We start from the raw sequence: 19,733 nt of genomic DNA, 5'->3' as shown, positions 1-19,733 counted from the left end.
CTATACATAAGTAAGAAATGTTAATGTTGCTTGTTTTCATGCATCATTTAGACTCTATTTTTTATTTAGACTATATTGTTATTTAGATTTTGTATTTAGATAAGCTGTGTCGGTTTGATTGAATCAGATTTATTGCACTTATGACTTTATCATAATGTCCTCACAGTACACTGTGTGCGCTCCACTTGTGGATCTATTATTGTTGGTGGAGCCAAATGATTAAATAAACTAACAAATCACAATCTCTTACTTATTACTGTTAACTAATAAAATTCAATTTTACTACCCTGCTCCCTTTCCCCTGTTCCCTTCCCCTCACCCAGGTGTAACACTGCCCTCTCTTTTTATATTCTCCCTTTAATAAAGTATTTCTTACCCTTCTTTAGGGAGGGCTGGTTATGGTCACAATTATGCAATAAAATACATTCATTTATTTAATTATGCATTGTTGTGTTAAAAAACATTGCACTTCTTGTAGTGTTTGACCTTTGCAGACAAAATTAAAAAAAACCCAAATAAAATGCACTTGTAGAACTGTAAAAGCAATATCACAGTCAAGGGAGTGAGTTGTGATGAAATATCAGCACTGGTGTGATTATCTACGACTGAATCACACCAGTGCTGATAGTTCATCACAGCTATGAACACATTAAATGTAATGTCCTGTTTTTCTATCTTGTATTTATTGTTTGTTTCCTTGTGCAGCGACTATATATATATATATATATATATATATATATATATATATATATATATATAAAATGCTAATCCTAGTTTTTTTTAGCTTGTGGGGTTGATAAATACATGCTGTGCTGTAGCTTAGTGGATGTCAGGCATAGATTCTGTCCACTTCTATCCTGCATCGCTGCTGCCAACAGAGCGGAATAGTTTGTGGTTGTTGGTGTCAAAGAGGCAAACTGTGAGTCATTGATGTTATTTAGAGTGACAGAGAGAACCATCAGCGACAGAGACAGCTGGAGGGATGAAATATCTGGTTTTATTAGATTTATCCACATTCAGGTTCATAGAACAAGAGGAATGTTACTTAGTTTATCGATTGGAGAAAAGTGAATAAAAATGTCACAAAAATAAACACTTAGATTCACTAAGATCTTTAAGAAAGGCTGGTAAACCAGTTGTTTTGGTAACGCAGTCTCTAAACCCACTGTGAGCAATTCACTAAGATTGCAGCAATTATTAGTGCACAAGCAGAACTGGTGCAGACCACCCTATCTAAATGAGCGTTTTGCTTGTTTAATGTGGAGACGTGAGTGCACACAAGCACACAATGACATTTGAGGAAGTTAAATTTGAGGCAGATGGACTTCTCTGTCTGCTGCAAAAACATTTATTAATGTAGAAAAATAAATAAAGAAATAAAAATGTTTTTTTTTTAATGTAGGTGCTCTGTTTGGTCCTGTACCTATGCTCTGATCAGTGCATGCAAAATAGGCAGATTAGGACAGAAACCATCCTATTGATCTACCATTGATCTGAGTTAATGTCAATCAGTCTGCATTAGGGATCGACTGATGTGGGTTTTTTAGGGCCGATGCTGATACCAGTTTTTTTTCATCAGCCTTAGCCGAGAACCAATACAGACTGACAATTTTCTTGAGCCAATATTTGGAGCCGATACTACTTTTGCTCTGTCAGTTTACATCATAAAAATTACACAATGATGATAACAAATGGTACAAGTCTCAATTAAAAAAAGGAACATTTATTTAAATTAACAAAGGTGAGGTAGAACGACACCAAGTAAAAAATGTTTAACAAATAATAAAAACAGGTGATGTAGAACAAGAACAAGTAAAAAATAGAGTGAGACATCTCATGAAATATTATGAAAGAACTGTTCGTCCTTGTCCTGAAAATAGCTTTGACAAAAGTTGGCCCGATTATTGAGTATAAATATATATAATTATAATATTAAACACAAAAAGAAACATGAATAATAGTCCATTCCAACACAACCCCAGAACATGAATTAACATAGGAAAATAATGTCAGATGTGCGTTGAGCAACAAACTGTTCAAGTTTCTGTTGTAAATTACATCAACATTAACGAGAGTAAATATTCAAACAAGTAATAAACTGACTCTCAAAGTTTGAAGAGCTTCTTTCACGCTCTGCTATTGGGGGAGGGGCAACGGAGCAGCCTGTAGCAGCCGCTCTGTTAATAAAGTGGATCAGCGAATGAAGCAGCGTGTGCATCGGCCCGATGCCGATGCACGTACGCACAAATTGGCCGATGAATCGGTCGATCACTAGTCTGCTTTCTTTAAAGATGAACTACTGACCATCATCCAGCAAAGGTCTCAGCAGCACTGTGTCACGCACACTCATATGTCACCAACAGTGATGGTTACACTTCTCATCAACAACACGAGACTTTGATGGTTAAAACATGGACTTATAGATACTTATAGATATTGATCTATATCCATATATTCATCTCTGCACACAGCGACCCTCTCTCCCTTTCTCACACACGTACACGTACACGTACACGTACACGTACTGGTGCCTTTTTTCCATCTCTGCTGTGTTTTCTGTCCACATTTACGGCAGTACATGTGTGTTTCTCTGTGTGTTTGCACCTGCTTGTCAGTATTTGTATTTTCTGGTACTAAAACTATCACCGCAAACATTTCATGAATCACATTGCGTCCCCTGCATTATTTATTTGCATTAACTCCTCCCGTATTTTTGTTCCCCCCGGTGAGACCCGCCTACTATGCATATTCATTAGAGGAAACGTGCTATATGGAATAAGCAGCACACCTGATTCCCTGGGCTTTGTACTGCTCATTAGCGTGTGGCGTGACGTTTGCACACGTTTTACTACCACTAAACCTTTTGTGAATCCACCCCTCAATGCAGACGTTGGAAGCTGGTGGCCCGTGGCCCACATGTGACCCTCGGTCTAATTTTGTGTGGCCCCCAAAGTTAACACACAAAATGAAAAAAAAATAAGAAATACACAAAACAACAGCAAAAATACAAAACAGTAAAACAGTTACTAGAAAAACATATGCAATTACATAAAAATATTAAAAAAGTCAAAGCAAAAATCTTGGTGCTGGGACTTTAACATGTTAATTTCGATTAATTACTAAAAACTTTGCTTCTCATGTCAAATATTGTTAAGCAAATTATTTTAGATTAATCGAAACAAATTAATTACAGACTCTAATTAATTTGATTATTCTTTTTAATCCAGTCCCACCACTAAAACATACACAAATAGACAACAAAAAAACAAAATATGCAATAGGACAACAAAAGTCTGCAAGACGATGATCATGTTCCATGAGGAAAACAACGTTTTCACAGTTCTGTGTCCTCCACTGTGTGATAAATATTGCCAATAATAGAACTATTCTATTCCACTCTATCAATTACATTCTATTCTACTTTAGTCATGTCTATGAAGGAGAATTTGTCCCTTTATCATTATGTAAATAACAATTTGATTAACTATCATAGAGTAATTATTTAAAGTGTCTGATATCAACAGGTGAAACATAGTATAAATGTTTGTGTGCAGAACTGTTTCATCATCCAAAGACTCATTTAGTCATAGAATAAACCATTGCTTTTCCCACGATTTCAAATCAAAGCAATAGTTACAGTACTTACCTTTTCCATAAAAACCAAATCAGCACCATGTGTGGTTCTATCGTCACAAATGTAAGAAACTTATTTATTTAATGTATCAATGATAAATCTCAGCATCCTTCGTTAGACTCGTTAATATTCACTCTGATGATTGATTTGGAGGAAGTGGTTTAGTCGCTGTCACTCAGTGACCCGAGGTGAGCTTTGAATCATTCACTACGTTTACCAACTACTGACCCTGTGATCCATTCCACTACTTATTTCCCCAGAGCTCCTCTGGAATCAGTTTCCATAGCAACGGCACAAAGATGTAAACCTGCTCTTTTTGAACACCATTATTTATTAATCCTGACCTCAGATTATATAACATCATACTGTATATAAGTGATCAGGTCCATCCATCCATCCATCCATCCATCCATCATCCATCCATCCATCATCCATCCATCCATCCCACTTACCCTCTAACACACCTATAGTACTCTTACTGCAGCTTACTGGAATAACTGGAGACATTGTAATGATTTACTGGTACATTCTGACATAAACAGTTACAGTCATATCATCCAGTCTAGATGAAATAAATGCTTGGATTAGATTTTCCAGCTTCGCTCTGGGTCAGAATCAAACTTTGGTTTGCTTCACACGTATCGCTGCGAGCTGATGATTCCTCACAGTCAGATGAAAGATTACAGACAACTGAGCTTTGTTTGGTGCGTCTACTACTGGAACATCAGCCAGAGAATAAGATGGTGTTAACACAGGGTCACATGGACTTTTAATGCATACATACATTCTTCTTCTTCTAAAGTTCACATTTATAAAACTTCATAACAAATCAACCATATGCGTTACAGATTTACAGCAACTTCCACCCAAATTTAGCCCCAATTCTGAAGAAATGTACATTTAAGGAGAGACAGGTCTGTTAGTAGAGCAGTGCTTCTCAACATGTGGTAGAGAATGGAGACATGACAGGTTGAAATGATCAATTTCATGACATTCTCCTTAAAAACCTTCATCAACAATAAAGATCATTACTCAGCAAATTTAGAATCCTAAAATGTATCAGAAATGAAAAGAGCATTAATTTAAGACTGCATTAGATACAGTATGTGACTGGGATCAAAATGTAACGTGGAACTAAAATGCAAACATAATGATTTACGTCAGCATGTGAAGTGGAACAGAACCAGAAACAAACTTTTAGAGTTGATTTAAAACATTGCAAAGTGTTGTTTCCTGAATATTTGACTGCTGTACTTTTATGCAGGTAAATAATTTCATTTAGTTTTTCAGTTTTGATTTATTCATGAAATATACTAATATACTACTGTATGCATGAGTTCATTTCATACTTGTACTGAATTTCTTTTTTTCTTTTTTTGGCTTTACTGCACTTTTTACATTTATTTTTGTTTGTTTAAATTCAGATAATGAGATTAATTTAGTTTTTGATTTATTATGAAATAATGTATTACTTGTTCCTTGTTGGTTCAACACATTTGTTATTTGTCAGGATTATTTGGGGGCCAATGGGCACAGACACACACACACACACAAATACACACACACACACACACACATACTGTATATATATCGATACGCAAGGCTGCAATATCGGTATCGTATCAGAAGTGATAAAGTTGTATCAGGACATCTCTAGTAACAATGGAATTTCCCCTTTGTGGGATTAATAAAGTACAGACTCATCTATATATTTTAAATGCTGATATGAATATTGATAATGTGGCCCTCTAATCCAGGGGTTCTCAACCTTGGGTTTAGGACTCCATTCTGGGTCATGTGACACTGGGAGGGGGTCGCCAGAAGCGTTCGAGAAACGAAGAATATTCTTTTAACAATTTGAGTCCATTTAGCTTATTTTTACTCATTTTCAAAAGCTACACCAAACTTGCCATATTTTATTTATCACTTTTTATTGCCAAATTTTTGCTCCTTTTAATGTCTTTTTGTTACATTATTTTCATTTCTCCATCAAATTCCAAAGCCTTTTCTGCACATTTTTTCCACTTTTAACACATTTTCAGCACTTTTAAACCCTTTTCACCACTTTTCCACCTAATGTCACATATGTTGACCCATTAATCACCACTTTTCACCATATTTTATGCTTATTTTTGCCAATTTAATCACATTCACTATTTGTAATGCCCATAATTTGCCAGTTTAAAGTAATTATTTCAATATTGTCACTTTTAACCCTTTTTCTGGCTGTTTTTATCCACTCTAATTTGCAACTTTTAACTAATTTCTGTTGTTTTTAAAATCACATTTCACCACCTTTTCCACTATTTATGGTCACTTTGAACCATTTTATTTCTGATTAAAACCATGATTTCCATCTTTAAGATGACTATAATAATAATAATAAATGTTCCTGGATAACAGTGGATATTATTCAGATGAATAAATAAATGTGGTTATCACAGATTCATAGAACAATAGACCATCATTTTACTGACTTTATGGATGGACCCCAAAAATCTCTCCCCTTTATTCCCCCTTATAGATGGTCCTGTCTCCACATGACTGTTCTTCAATGATCATATCTGTGTTCAACCACCTTCAGCTACAGTGGGGGTCCCCGCTCTCTGGAACCTTTATTTTAGGGGTCGTGGGCTGAAAAGGTTGAGAACCAACCAGTGACCTAATCAATCACCTTTTTGAGGCTCCTGCTGTGATCAAAGATCTATAAGCTTTGCACCAGAGTTTATAGACGCAGTGACTGATTTTTCCTTTTTTCAGTAGTTTCTAACGTTCTCTGTGGCTCCTCCTACTGACGCTCTGCTAGTTTGGGATGTACCAGAATAAAGCAGAATGTTGGTGTTTGGAATGTGTGGTGTTTTTGTGGTTCCAAATGTGTTCTAATGTGTTATTATGGAGCCTTTGTAAACATTGATGTTAAGTAGAGGTTACACAACGTGTCAGATTGAACCATTTAGCAGCATTTCTCTCTGACTGCTAACATTTACTTTATAAAGAAAACACTTTGTAAACTCACTGGACATTAGTGCAGATATGAAGATTCTGGATGATTCCTATTATCTTATTTTATTTCTGTGTATGTTTTGTTTTTGTCTGCCCAACCATAGGTTCTGTTTTAAAACCATGATACTCTGAGCAGACTGTAGGTTGTCATTTTGGTTTTCAACTGTAAATTCCAAAGAGCCATGGTGGATTTAGGGGAAAGGCTTTTAACAAGGAAAAAAACAACACTTTGATGGAAGTGTTTTACTGTCACTGGGAGCAGTGATAACTGAAGTCATGCTTTGTATTTGTGATTCCTGGAAAAAGTGACAGAAGACTTTATTTGATCAAATCTCAGTGTTTTAAAATGACATTCGACATATTCAGCAGCATCATTAGATTATAATTACACACATTATGGAAGATCCTGGTATTTATGGATCATGTTTCTATGCAGATACAATGGTTTACAGTGCAGAATTATTACTGTTCTTAACACAGATCACCAAGGTTGTTCAAAAGATTGATCAAAACTATACAGATTTTTTCACAAATGAATATATTACTTTTTGTAATATTATTAGTCAGACTCCTAATTTTACTAACCTGGTAAATAAAATCCCTCCTTCTCATCAAAACCTCCCAGAGATGTAATGATGTAAATATTCTTTAAGGTAGAAAGAACAATGTTTTACTCAATTTGGCAACCGTTTGTTAATTATTATAATAACTCGTACAGTGCCCGTCAGAAGTATGTATTCATATAGTGGGAGGAGCTTAAGTAGAGTTGTCAATTATGGCCAAATGAGTATGTGTTTGAAAAAGGTGTACATAATCTGTAGTGTTATAAAGGGGTTTATTTGTGGGTGCAAAGTAAAATAGCGTGTGTGATTTACCTGGTTTAATTCTATGGGACATGAATATGATAAATAAATAAAGTTTGTACCAAAGCAGCGATTTAGGTAGAATCTGACAAAAGATATAAACTTGTACAAATGAAAATATTTATTTAGCATTCCTTAGTGCAGGGGTGATTATCGTGTGTGTGTGTGTGTGTGTGTGTGTGTGTGTGTGTGTGTGGTGATTACACACAGGTTTAGTTTCTCTTGTGTTTTCAGGGAACGAGTCACTCAGATCATGAGGATAAAAGAGGAAACATGGAGACCGTGCAGTGATCCATGGATCCATGTTGAAGGTTGACTGGTGAGTTTTGTGGTTTTCACCATGAGTGAAGAGGATGTGATCAACTGCACCATCAGCCATGAAATCCACCAGTACGTCTTCTCCTGTGTTTACATCCTGGTCCTGCTGGTGAGTGTTGAAACATCCACTACTTACTACTGTGCAACCTTTCAACTGTAGGAGGGATATTCATAATCTGATATAATATTCAGACAACGGCCAGGGTGTCATATTCTGAAGATTTAGAGCTCAGACAGACAATTTTTTATTTCATTAATATTAAAAAATTCTCGAGCGTTTTTGGTTTTATTTTGGGGTCTGAACAGTTATGACATTGATAATAAAAACAATTTGTAGTTTAGGAATGTATTGAATATTTGAACAATACATCACAATTTCATGTAGCAGACACCTTTTTCCAAAGCAAAGTAAAACATGAACAGTTAGCATTAAGGGACTTGATCAACATCCCACAGTGATGGACCAGGTTAGATTTGAACCAGTGACTTTCCCATAATAGGCCCACTTACAAATGATTTGTTTTGAATATCTATATACAGTATATATAAAGATCACCACAAATATCATCATTCAAATATTTACATTTACATCCAGTAAGTTTCAATATGTTGGGCTAAAGCTAACTGCACTTACGAAGCATCGCTAACATTAGCCTAGCTGCTGACTGATGTACGCGGTTGTTTGCAATATGTATACTAAAGAAAAAGATTGAAAGTAAACTTGTAAAATGGACTGTCTTGGTTTGCAACATCTTCCTTGGCGCGACCTGTCTTACTCTGAAGCAGAGCATTGTGGGTCACTGAATGATGACCATCAGGAATGCGTTAAGCCTGATTTATGCTACTGCGTCACGACCTACGCCGTAGATACGGCGTTGATGTGATGCAGAAGTTGGCCAACAGCACTTCTGCATCCAGGGAACGCATCGCTATGCAATTGGCGACCATACCGCTAGGGAGTTGTGGCCTGGTGGCCATAGACTTTATATATATAGACGCTGCATTGACTGTGGAGGGACGTGTCTACAGCGCCGCCATCTTGGAACGGTGCAGGTGGAAGCAGCGGTGCATGGACATGTAAGGGATAATATATTGTTAGCATGAGGCATCTACGTATATAATGTCTATGGTTTTTTTATGTGTGTGTGTGTGTGTGTGTGTGTGTGTGTGTGTGTGTGTGTGTGGTTTCAGAGGAGCATTAAAAAGTCCTTGTTTATCTCCCGGTTACGTTAGCATTAACAAATAATGTTTTTCTAAGCTTCTACATGACCTACATGGCTAATTTTTGTTCAGATTGAAGTAGGACCCTTAGTGGTTACAGATGATACAAATATAAAGCAAATAATTGATCTAATGTATGGACATCAACTGCAGAAAGTATGGTGATAATAATAAACATTAGACCAAAGATACACGTCGGAAGCCCACTTTGCCACAACTGTGTTTTCACAAGTTTGGAACAAGTGTGTAACTGTAACATGTCAGTCAAATTGATTCCAATCATTATTAGTTTTATGTTTGACCACTAGGTGTTGCAATTTGGCTTGAAATAAACACATCATTTTTTATTCAGGTTTCTGCTGTGCCATGCGTAATACTTCGTTTTGTTCCACTCTTTAATGCTGTTACTTATGGGTGTTCTACAGCAATGCTTTCACCAATCACAATGATTGACACTTAGGGAGTGGCTTTAGCTCTGGCCAATCAGAGTTGGATCATGATTTGGATTTATCTAAATATGGAGTTTTACGCACATTGGAGCAACTTTTGATAAGAAACAATCAAGGTAACACACAATTTGTCATCATTGCTGACTTGTTTTTTCTGATTTTGTGGCAGTGTTTTAGTACGTAATACACCTGACCTGACGTAGTATCTAGTTATAGAGCTCTGAGTTTATTTTGTGAAGCATAGGACTAAAAAGTTTGCAGAGTTGTTGACTCGGGCGACCGTGGATCAGGTGGTAGAGGGTCGTCTTCTGATTGAGAGGTTGGGGGTTCGATCCCAGTACCTGACTATGTGTTGAAGTGTCCTTGGGCAAGACACTGAACCCTAAGTTGCTCCCAGTGGTCGACTAGCACCTTGCATGGCAGTCCTGTCCCACTGGTGTGTGAATGTGAGAGTGATTGGGTGAATGAGCTGATATGTAAAGCGCTTTGAGACTGTTTCAGTGGTGATAAAGCTCTGTATAAATCAAGTCCATTTACCATTTTTACCATTTACTTTTGCCTCTTTGAACATGATGGCCTGGTGTGTGTGCTGTGGTCTTTAGTTCTGAATGTAGGTTGGCTACAGTTTTAGCTGAGTTTCTTAAGATTATGAAGATGAACAGTATAGAATGTGTGATTTAATTCATTCTTTACAATATTTAGACCTGTGAAGTGATTATATGCAATGTTGACTGAATATTAAGTGAGTATTTGCTACATATACTCATGTATATCTTGCACTATGGAAAATGGTAGAGCTTTTTTCACCACTTAGATAGTCCCAAAGCGCTTTACAATATTAGCTTTTAAGCCATTCACACATTAATGCCATGCAAGGTGCTAGTCGACCAATGGCAACCACTTAGTGTTCAATGCCTTGCTCAAGGACACTTTTACATTTTGACAGGTGATATGGTCAGTTGTGGTCAGACTGCCCTAAGCAGGCCAGATACCATAGTACACTGATAGCATTCACCAAGGTCTCTGCCAGAGGAGGCTCCGCTATGTTTTGACTACTGCTATCAGCAACACACAGAGCACTGTGCAGCAGCAGATTCACTGAGGCAAACATGCTGAAAGCTTAACTTCTGAGATCCCAGACTGGTCTGTTCCCCTTTGATGTAATAAACCCTGAGTCAGCATCTGACCAGCAACTCTAAAGCCTCATTCATCAAAACTGCCACAAATTGGCCTGGGATCCAACCCCCAACCTCTCAGTCAGAAGACGAGCCCTCCTGCCACATGAGTCATGGTTGAAAAACATCACCAGAGTGTGTGTGTGTGTGTGTGTGTTTCTACTCAGGTTCAGGACATCAGTCATTGATGAAATATTTGACGGGTTGTAAATGATCTAGGTTTTTATAGTTTACGCTTTGCATCCACACGCAACAAAGATTGGACTAGAACCTCCCCTACGTTCCAGTGTCATGCAGGAACTGCAGCACAGCCTTAGAAATAATCTAGTGATTCTTTTTATGACCAAATACAGAAGAATTAGAAAAAAACACTTTTAATCCAGACATGGTTGCAAATAGATGCTGCATTTCTCTCGGCGTCTTCATCCCTGTTTCAGTGTAGTTCTGTGGCAGCGTTACAGCGCCACATAGAGGCCCCTAATGTTTACTACAGCGTTTTCTGACTTTTCAAGTGGACGCACACATAATAACCGTTATGTCTTTGTCACTACATGTGAAGTAAACCAAGCCTGTCTGAGCTGTTCCCTGAGCATCTCCCCACTCATGATCCCTGCCTGCTAACACACACACACACACACACACCACAGATGTTTACGACTGGGCTTGTTACAGAATGATCTTGTCATGTTGGTTTCAGGTGGGCGTCCCCTCTAACGTGTACTCTCTGTACCACGCGGCGCTCCAGTTGAAGCAAAGGAACGAACTAGGAGTTTATTTACTCAACCTCACCGTGTCTGACCTGCTGTACCTGGCCTCGCTCCCTCTCTGGCTTCAGTACATCTTCCAGGTAATGTAGTGGCCTCTTCTGTTCTGGAGGCTGAGCCGTGAATCTGTCAACGCTGCAGGAATTCACTGATTTTCAAATTGGAAACTCGTTGAATGGAACAAAGGGAGAGTTTTTTGTTCTTTAGATCAACACGCTGCATTTAAAGCACTTATATGTGTTATTTGTTCTATAAAATCAGATTTGGTTTCACCATATTTCTCTAAGCTGCATCTTGTTCTAAGTCTCATCTAGAGGTGTAAAAAATACTGGTATATTCTACTCAAGTAGAAGTACTGTTACTTGAGTGAAATTGTTCTCAAGTACAAGTACAAGTAAGTCATACATACTGTAAAATACTCAAGTACAAACAAAAAGTAGCTCAACTAAATAGCAATTAAAGTAAAAGTTTCTATTTACTTTCACCCCCCACGTTTATTGTTGGTAATAAATCTTGGTACGGTTCCCTTACATACAGTAAACATGTCACGTAGAAACTTAAAAAAGAAGAGACTAAATCGAATACAATTGGAACTCAATTTATTTTCCACAAAGACATCTGTATAAAATAAAAGGTTTGTCAAAATATACAATTCTTTTAAAGAAAAATAAAAAAAAACACCAATTATTTCAATTCAAATGAAAGTAAATTCTCAGGCTCTAAGTATAGCATGATTTCTAAACTCTAAGACATGTGGGTAACAACATAATAGGTAGAAACCCCAACATGAATAAGAACATATGGATTATGTTTGATGTGCCTTATAAAGTGAAAAATAAATAAATACATTTAAAAATAATAATTTACACAGTGATGGTTGGGTGTAGACATGTAATTAACTGCTTTACTTATTTTAAAGTAATCACGTTTTAAAGTAAATTTACTGATTTAGAAATATATAGAAAAAAGTTCAAGTACTCATAAAAGCAACTCACTTTCAGTGATGTGAGTACTTGTAATCCATGACTTTTACCTGTGGTCACATGTGAAGTTGTGTGTGTTTCAGGATGATGACTGGAGTCACAGGGAATGGTTGTGTCAGCTGTGTGGTTTCCTGCTCTACGAGAACATCTACATCAGCATCGGCTTCCTGTGCTGCATCAGCCTGGATCGTTACCTGGCTGTGGTTCATCCTCTGAGGTACGTCGCTCTAATGTGGCTCATTATTAGAACCTAGACCATCACACAAGACCTATAAAAGTTAGAGGATATAGCACATCAAACATTTTTGGCTCAACTACCCCTTTCTCTTATTTCTGAATCCAAGTACCCCCTTTTGTTCGACTACAACATTTTGCTCAGAATACTGTAAAAAAAAACAACTATCGAACAAAATGATAGAATGAATGAGTGATAATACATATTTTAAAGAATCTCATTTTGTAAATAAGTGAAATGAAACTGTATTTATTTAGTGTCTCCTGATAATGGGGCCCAATGTAAAAACTCACTGTTTCATAGCCGACATATTTTGCCCACTTTTCTCACATTAAGCTAATTTTTATTTCATTTGAGACAAATTCCCTGTTAACATAAAAAATAAATCTAAATGCAAAAGTTAAATCTAAATGTTCTCACGCTCCATCCGACCCTCACTCATGAACGAGATACTTGAACTCCTCCACTTGAGGAAAGGACTCTCCACCGACCCAGAGAGGTGCTGATCCTCATCCCGGCCGCTTCACACTCGGCTGCAAACCGCCCTAGTGCATGCTGAAGGTCCTCATTTGATGAAGCCAACAGAACAAATCATCTGCAAACAGCAGAGATGAGATCCTGAGGTTCCCACAGCGGTCGCTGTATTGGACTGTTGTGGTGAAGAGGGAGCTGAGTCGGGGGGCAAAGCTCTCAATTTACCGATCGATCTACGTTCCTACCCTCACCTATGGTCATGAGATTTGGGTAATGACCGAAAGGACAAGATCGCAGATACAGGCGGCCGAAATGAGTTTCCTTCGCAGGGTGGCTGGGAGCACCCTTCAAGATAGGGTGAGAAGCTCAGTCACTCGGGAGGAGCTCGGAGTAGAGTCACTGCTCCTTCACGTCAAAAGGAGCCAGCTGAGGTGGCTCGGGCATCTGTTTCGGATGCCTCCTGGTCGCCTCCCTCGGGAGGCGTTTCAGGCATGTCCTATTGGGAAGAGGCCTCGTGGAAGGCCCAGGACACGCTGGAGGGACTATGTCTCTGAGCTGGCCTGGTGTCGCCTCGGGGTTCCCCCAGAACGGCTGGAGGAGGTGTGTGTGGATCGAGAGGTCTGGGCATCTCTGCTAAGACTGCTGCCTCCGCGACCCGGCCCCGGATAAAGCAGAAGAAAATGGATGGATGGATGGAAATCTAAATCTAAATGTTAAATCTAAATCTAAATGTTAAATCTAAATGTTAAATCTAAATCTAAATGTTAAATCTAAATCTAAATGTTGAATCGGTCACGCAGTGGAAAGCTAAATGTTTAGAAATTATATAAAATGGGCACTTTGCATAATTGCATAAACATTTAGCTTTACATTTAGATTACACATTTAGCTCTAAATTTAACATTTAGATTTAGATTTACATTTAAATTTACATTTAACATGTATATTTAGATTTTCAATTTACATTTAGCTTTAACATTTAGACACACATTTAACATTTAGATTTAACATTTAGATGTACATTTAACATGCGTATTTAGATTTTCCATTTACATTCAGTTTTAACATTTAGATTTACATTTAACATTTACATTTGTGTACACATTTTAACAATAATATGCAGTAACAACATGCTGTTTTACATGTCTCAAATGAAAGAAAAGTGAGCTAAATGTTGTCCATGGCGTACCCATCTGAGAAACACTGATATATCTGATATTTTGGCCTCTTTTATCAGGTTTACTTCTCTCCGCTCCATGAGTGCAGCGTGGACTGTTAGTGTCGTCATCTGGTTGAAGGAAATCGCAGTGGGCGTGGTTTTCTTCAGACATAAAGAGCTGAGCAGAGACCGAAAGAACCAATCAGTGTGCTTCGAGCACTACCCCATGCAGCCCTGGGAATATCCAATCAATTATTACCGCTTCACCATTGGCTTCCTGTTTCCTTTGGCCATTCTGTTGGTACGATCAGCATTTTTACCTTAGACTACAATGATTCTAAAGCAATAAAACATGTTTGTTTTGTTTTTAAGTTTTGTTCTGAGTGAAACCAGTGTGTGTCGTGTCCTCTGTGATCAGATCAGCTACCTTTGTGTCCTTCGAGCAGTCGGTCGAAGTGCGGGAACGCAACCAGACCAGAAGTCTCGGGTCAGACAGTTAGTGAGCAGCACCATCCTCATCTTCCTCGTGTGCTTCTCCCCTTACCACGTCTTCCTCTTAGTGCGCACCCTGCTGGAGCGGGATTGCAACTTCATTGCAGGTACGCTTTTTGCAAAAATGAACAGTAACAAGTTCGGATGAACTACGGCTGGGCCCGCGGAACGTCTCTGTGCCGATTAGCACTTACCACGTTCCCGAGAATTCAGTCCCTGGCGCCCCCATGACACGTACGGGGTAATGGGCCTGATTTGTATATTGGTATGTGCCAATGATTCGGCAAATAAATGAGAAATCAACTTTCGCTTTTTTCTTTCTCGAAAATCAGTCTCTGAGCATCTATGCGTACACATCTATAGATTATATCTACCAAGTTTCAGCCCAATCCATTCACGAATAACAGAGGAGTAGTGATTTTAACTAGTGTACACAACAACAACAAAGTGAGTGGCGTTTTGAGTCCGGGAGCCCCGCCCTAAAAACCAAAAGAACTGGAAGAGGTGAAGTTTTGTAAATTATTTCTAAATATCAAGTAAACATGTGGGTAAAGTTATCAGATAATCTGCTGCTACCACACATTCCTGTTCATGTTTTTAGCTCTAGTACCATCTTTCTCTTATTTCTGATTTTTATTTTTTTTTTAAATAATATCATTTTGTAAATAAGTGGAATTAGCACAATGGTTCCCATGGTGACCTCGTTTTGATATCAAACATTTCAGGCGGCCCCAAAGACACTTTTTTCTTCTAGATTTGGTTTTTGATTATGTTTGTCTTACTGTGTTATGAATACAGAGTAGCCAGGATTAGTGACAAGTTACGCCAGCTCAGATATATTTGTAGTGCATTTTATTTTACATAGATTTATATTTGAGAAAGTGAACGTATAGAATACAGTTAATACTGTGTGTTGTTATACATTTAAATAATATATTTATAACAGTTATTATTTTTCATCAATTACTAGACATTGGGTCACCACTCTCCAGAATAGATTTATTCATAGTTCTTTTCATTTCTGGTCATCTTCCACCTGCTGTGGGACCAAAACTGACCGTCGTAGTTTCAGTTTCTGTTCTAATCAAAATCATTTCATCATCATTATTATGATTATCATTTTTAACTAAAAATAGACATTATAAAAATCATATTTTTCGTGCTCACTTTTGCTAATTTCTTTCTCTCAGGTACTTAAAGTGAGAAACACTTTAAGATGTATTTACTTTGTGTTCCAAATAATTAGTATTCAATCATCATTATACTATACATTATTAAAAGTGTGTGTGTGTGATCCACTATTACTGCAGGTCCCACATAATACCTCATTTAAATTTGAAAAGTGCGTCTTGGAATCAGTGTTTTGAATAAAATGTTATTTCTTGTCTATACAGTATTTATTAGTGGAGGATCTATAGCAAGCGTGACTAACTCTCTAAACTACATTCATCATCAATTCAACAAATAACTTTTATCTCTTAAGTAAGGCTGGAACAAAGCTTTAGCTTTACGTCACTACATTTTAAAATGATCCGTACCTTTGTTGCTGTGAAGAATCCCTGGTGAACCCTGCTGACCACTGTGATTGTTGTGCTGTGTTTGTCATTTCCAGTGATCTTTAACTACTACCACCTGTCTCTGCTGCTGACCACTGTGATTGTTGTGCTGTGTTTGTCATTTCCAGTGATATTTAACTACTACCACCTGTCTCTGCTGCTGACCACTCTGAACTGCGTGGCAGATCCTGCCCTCTACTGCTTTGTCAGTGAAAGCGCCCGCAGAGGTCTGTACAGAGCCGTGCTTCGGCCCGTCGCTAAGGTCCTCTGCTGCTGCTGTCGCCGTGGCAACGCCAGTCCCACCAAAGCAGGGAGCGACTCCCACGAGGTGGCCACCGACCACAACAACGGCCACCCAACGGTCACTCTGCTCACACACGTCAGCACGCTGGACAGCAGGAAAACAGACGCTGCCTGTGAAAGTAGGATAATGGTGACCAGGACTGGGGAGGGAACCGTTATACCACTGATCGTTCAGAACACCAAACACTGTGACACACTTCCTGATTCCTATTAGAGAGAACTGAGAAAGCTCATAGCAACTCAGAGTACAAGGACCAATCAGAGAGGTTTGCTGAGGATTAGGTCAGAGATGGCAACTTTGATCACAGCAAGGCTAAGGGTCACATGATCAACATTCATGTCAGCATCAGAATGAAGACCAATCAGAGCATTAAGACAGGAAACAACAAAGGCTTTTTGTGTTTTTGTTGTCATTTGGCCTCTTTTCTCTCATTTTATGTGTGTTGCTTGTTGTTTTGTATTTTCTGGTCATGTTGAGTGTTTTGGCATTCATTTTGTATATTTTTCTCTCATTTAGTGGGTGTTCTGGGACTTGTACTACGAAGCTGGATAAGCATATTCTGATATTTCTCCGTTAGCTTCACCAAACCAAACATTATCTACCACAGATCAGCTGTACTATGAAGCAGGATATAAACACGTTCACTTAAGAAAGGTGATTTCAACATGCACACTCCTGTGACAGCTCATTGGCGTGGGACTGGGGGGGAAGTAAAGGGTGCCGAGTACCCAGGATCCGATGCAGGGGGCCCCCATCAGAAGTCTGTATTATATATATGTACCAAAATGTGTTTTAAACATTTTTAGATGCATATTGGAATGAAAAGGGCCCTGTGTGGAAATAAGCTGGTTGTTAAGAATGCAGTTTTGCACAAAAAACAAGTTACTTCCAAACCCAGAGAGTTTAGACTATAATAATAAACGTTCCTGGATAACAGTGGATATTATTCAGATGAATAAATAAATGTGGTTATCACAGATTCATAGAACAATGGACCATCATTTGGTTGACTTTATGGATGGACCCCAAAAATCGCGGCGGCCGGCATTGGGCGGAAGGCATGTTGGCGGAGGGGGCCTTGCGAACAGGTGGAAAAACAGTATTAAAAACCTTAGCTCTATGAGTATATCCAAGCCTGTGGTCACGTGACTGCCGTAAAGTGATACGTTCTCCAGGTCACATGACCTGGCCAATGACGGTCCGTCTCTCCAAACATACATGGTCGGTATTTCAAGAGGGAAGCCCCGCTCGGAGCATTGATAATGTCAAACGCTGTATATTGGTCTGAGGAATCATTTAAAATAACTCATATGGAACAACTCTTTAGCTCACAAAGTCTGTGGTGTGCCTTTATATAGAGTTGTCAATTATGGCCAAACGAGTGTGTGTTTGAAGGTTGGATGTACAAAGAGGTGTACATACTCTGTACTCTGTAGTGTTATGAAGGGATATATTTGCAGGTGCAAAGTAAAAAAGTGTGTGATTTCCCTGGTTTAATTCTATGGGACATGTGCATGATAAATGTGTGGAGTTTTTTTTTTACTCATTTTTATATATTTGTTTGTTTGGTGTATTTTTCTGTTATGTATGTTTTTTGGAGTCATGTTTACTGTTGTATCTTTCAGTTGTCTTTTTGTGCAATTTTTGTATATTTTTTGGTGTAGTTTTGTGCATTTCTGTTGTCGTTTTGTGTACTTTTTGTATAAACATTGTTTCGTTTTTTGTTTTATTTTACTTATTTAGTATATTTTTTTATAAATACCTCATGTGTGGTGAGGGCGTGTTTTGAGATGTCTGTGTGTGTGTGTGTGCGTCCTCCTGGTTGCCGTGTGGGACTCTCTCCATCTCCTCCGTGGGCTGAGTCTCACACACATGCACGAGCATCAGCCGCGCGCATGCACATACTCCGTCACAGGTTGTTGAATTGTGTGACTTGACAAAAAAAAAAAAAAAGTACCCAGAAGTAACACGACGTGATCAAAATTTGGATCTGTAATCTCAAAACAAAATGAGAATAAACATTTTGCAACACACTTAAATAACTTTTAGCAGTACAAAAACGTTTTTAATATGAATATGAATATGAACATATTGGTGCGCTAGCGCCCCCTCACACTCAGGTCAAAAGCTGAATAGGTTTAATTTCTAGTGAACATGAATGTGCCGTCCGGGCTAAAATAAAATTAAAATAAACGCTTAGCAACACCAAGTAAGTCCAAAATGATGGCTTGTAAAAAGGTTTCAGGTCAAACAGACACTGCGTCAGGTAGATATTTGCTCTAGACACACGCACACACACGTACACAGAACTTCCTTGATTTATTAATGAGATTTGTTAATTTGTAACTACTTGTTTAATGTTTTTCTGTTGAGAGCAACAATAGATTCATCTATTTGTACATGGCTCTATGAGGTCAAAGAAGATATGTTATAATATGATATAATGTAACTGCATTTTCTAAATCAAACTGAAACCCTGTTGCATGGGAATGCCACTTATGTACTTAATATTTGGAGTGAATTTATGTCTTCATTCAGCTTTCATGCTACAAATGTCAGAGCTTTGATGAAACTGTGACACGTTTAGTCAGGTGGATGAATTTCACCCTCCACTTCAACGATGGCAGAATAATTGGACACCAAAATGTTATATAGGCAACATTTTCAATAGGGACATGTTTGGGATGTTAAAAATCATGGAACTCAAAGATTGGAGTAGCTAGCTAAATGTTCCATGTTAGCTGTGCCGTATGAGCAGCATAGCACCAGTGCCAAATTTTTCCAAGTGTTTGTTGAACTCGTTGAGTGCTATTCACGTCTATAGACGTGAGTTGTGTTTTTCAGCTGATGTTGCTAGGATACAGTGTGACGAAGCTCTCCGTGAATATCTAACTTGTACAATGATGTAGTGACCAACTGGTGAAATGTAGGTGGCAGCAGCGCACCTTTGGATGAGAGACCACCCATGATGGGCAGAGCTCAGAGGGAGAGGAAAGGAGTTTATGAGACAGAAAATGAGAGTTGATGCTGAAGTTCTCAGTGAGCTCACAGCAGCGTACACTGGATATGGAACTAAGTGGACTATTGAAAGTGTTGTGATGGT

General features: G+C 38.3%; 1 protein-coding gene across 1 annotated transcript in view; it reads left to right on the top strand.

Annotated features, from left to right (window-relative positions):
* The window catches only part of LOC114456266 (ovarian cancer G-protein coupled receptor 1-like), a 49,461-nt gene extending 32,030 nt beyond the window's left edge, over positions 1–17,431 (top strand). Inside the window, exons 2-7 of the mRNA XM_028437915.1 lie at positions 7,825–7,927; positions 11,361–11,510; positions 12,494–12,627; positions 14,357–14,579; positions 14,697–14,877; positions 16,455–17,431. Coding sequence (XP_028293716.1) covers positions 7,825–7,927; positions 11,361–11,510; positions 12,494–12,627; positions 14,357–14,579; positions 14,697–14,877; positions 16,455–16,843 — 1,180 coding nt within the window. The 3' untranslated portion in view covers positions 16,844–17,431. The remainder of the gene's footprint in view (positions 1–7,824; positions 7,928–11,360; positions 11,511–12,493; positions 12,628–14,356; positions 14,580–14,696; positions 14,878–16,454) is intronic.
* Positions 17,432–19,733: the final 2,302 nt, after the last annotated feature.

The sequence above is a fragment of the Gouania willdenowi genome, chromosome 22, assembly GCF_900634775.1.
Source record: "Gouania willdenowi chromosome 22, fGouWil2.1, whole genome shotgun sequence".
Lineage (NCBI taxonomy): Eukaryota > Metazoa > Chordata > Actinopteri > Blenniiformes > Gobiesocidae > Gouania > Gouania willdenowi.
Note: the sequence above shows the minus strand (reverse complement) of the source record. Positions and strands in the feature narration are given on the sequence as shown.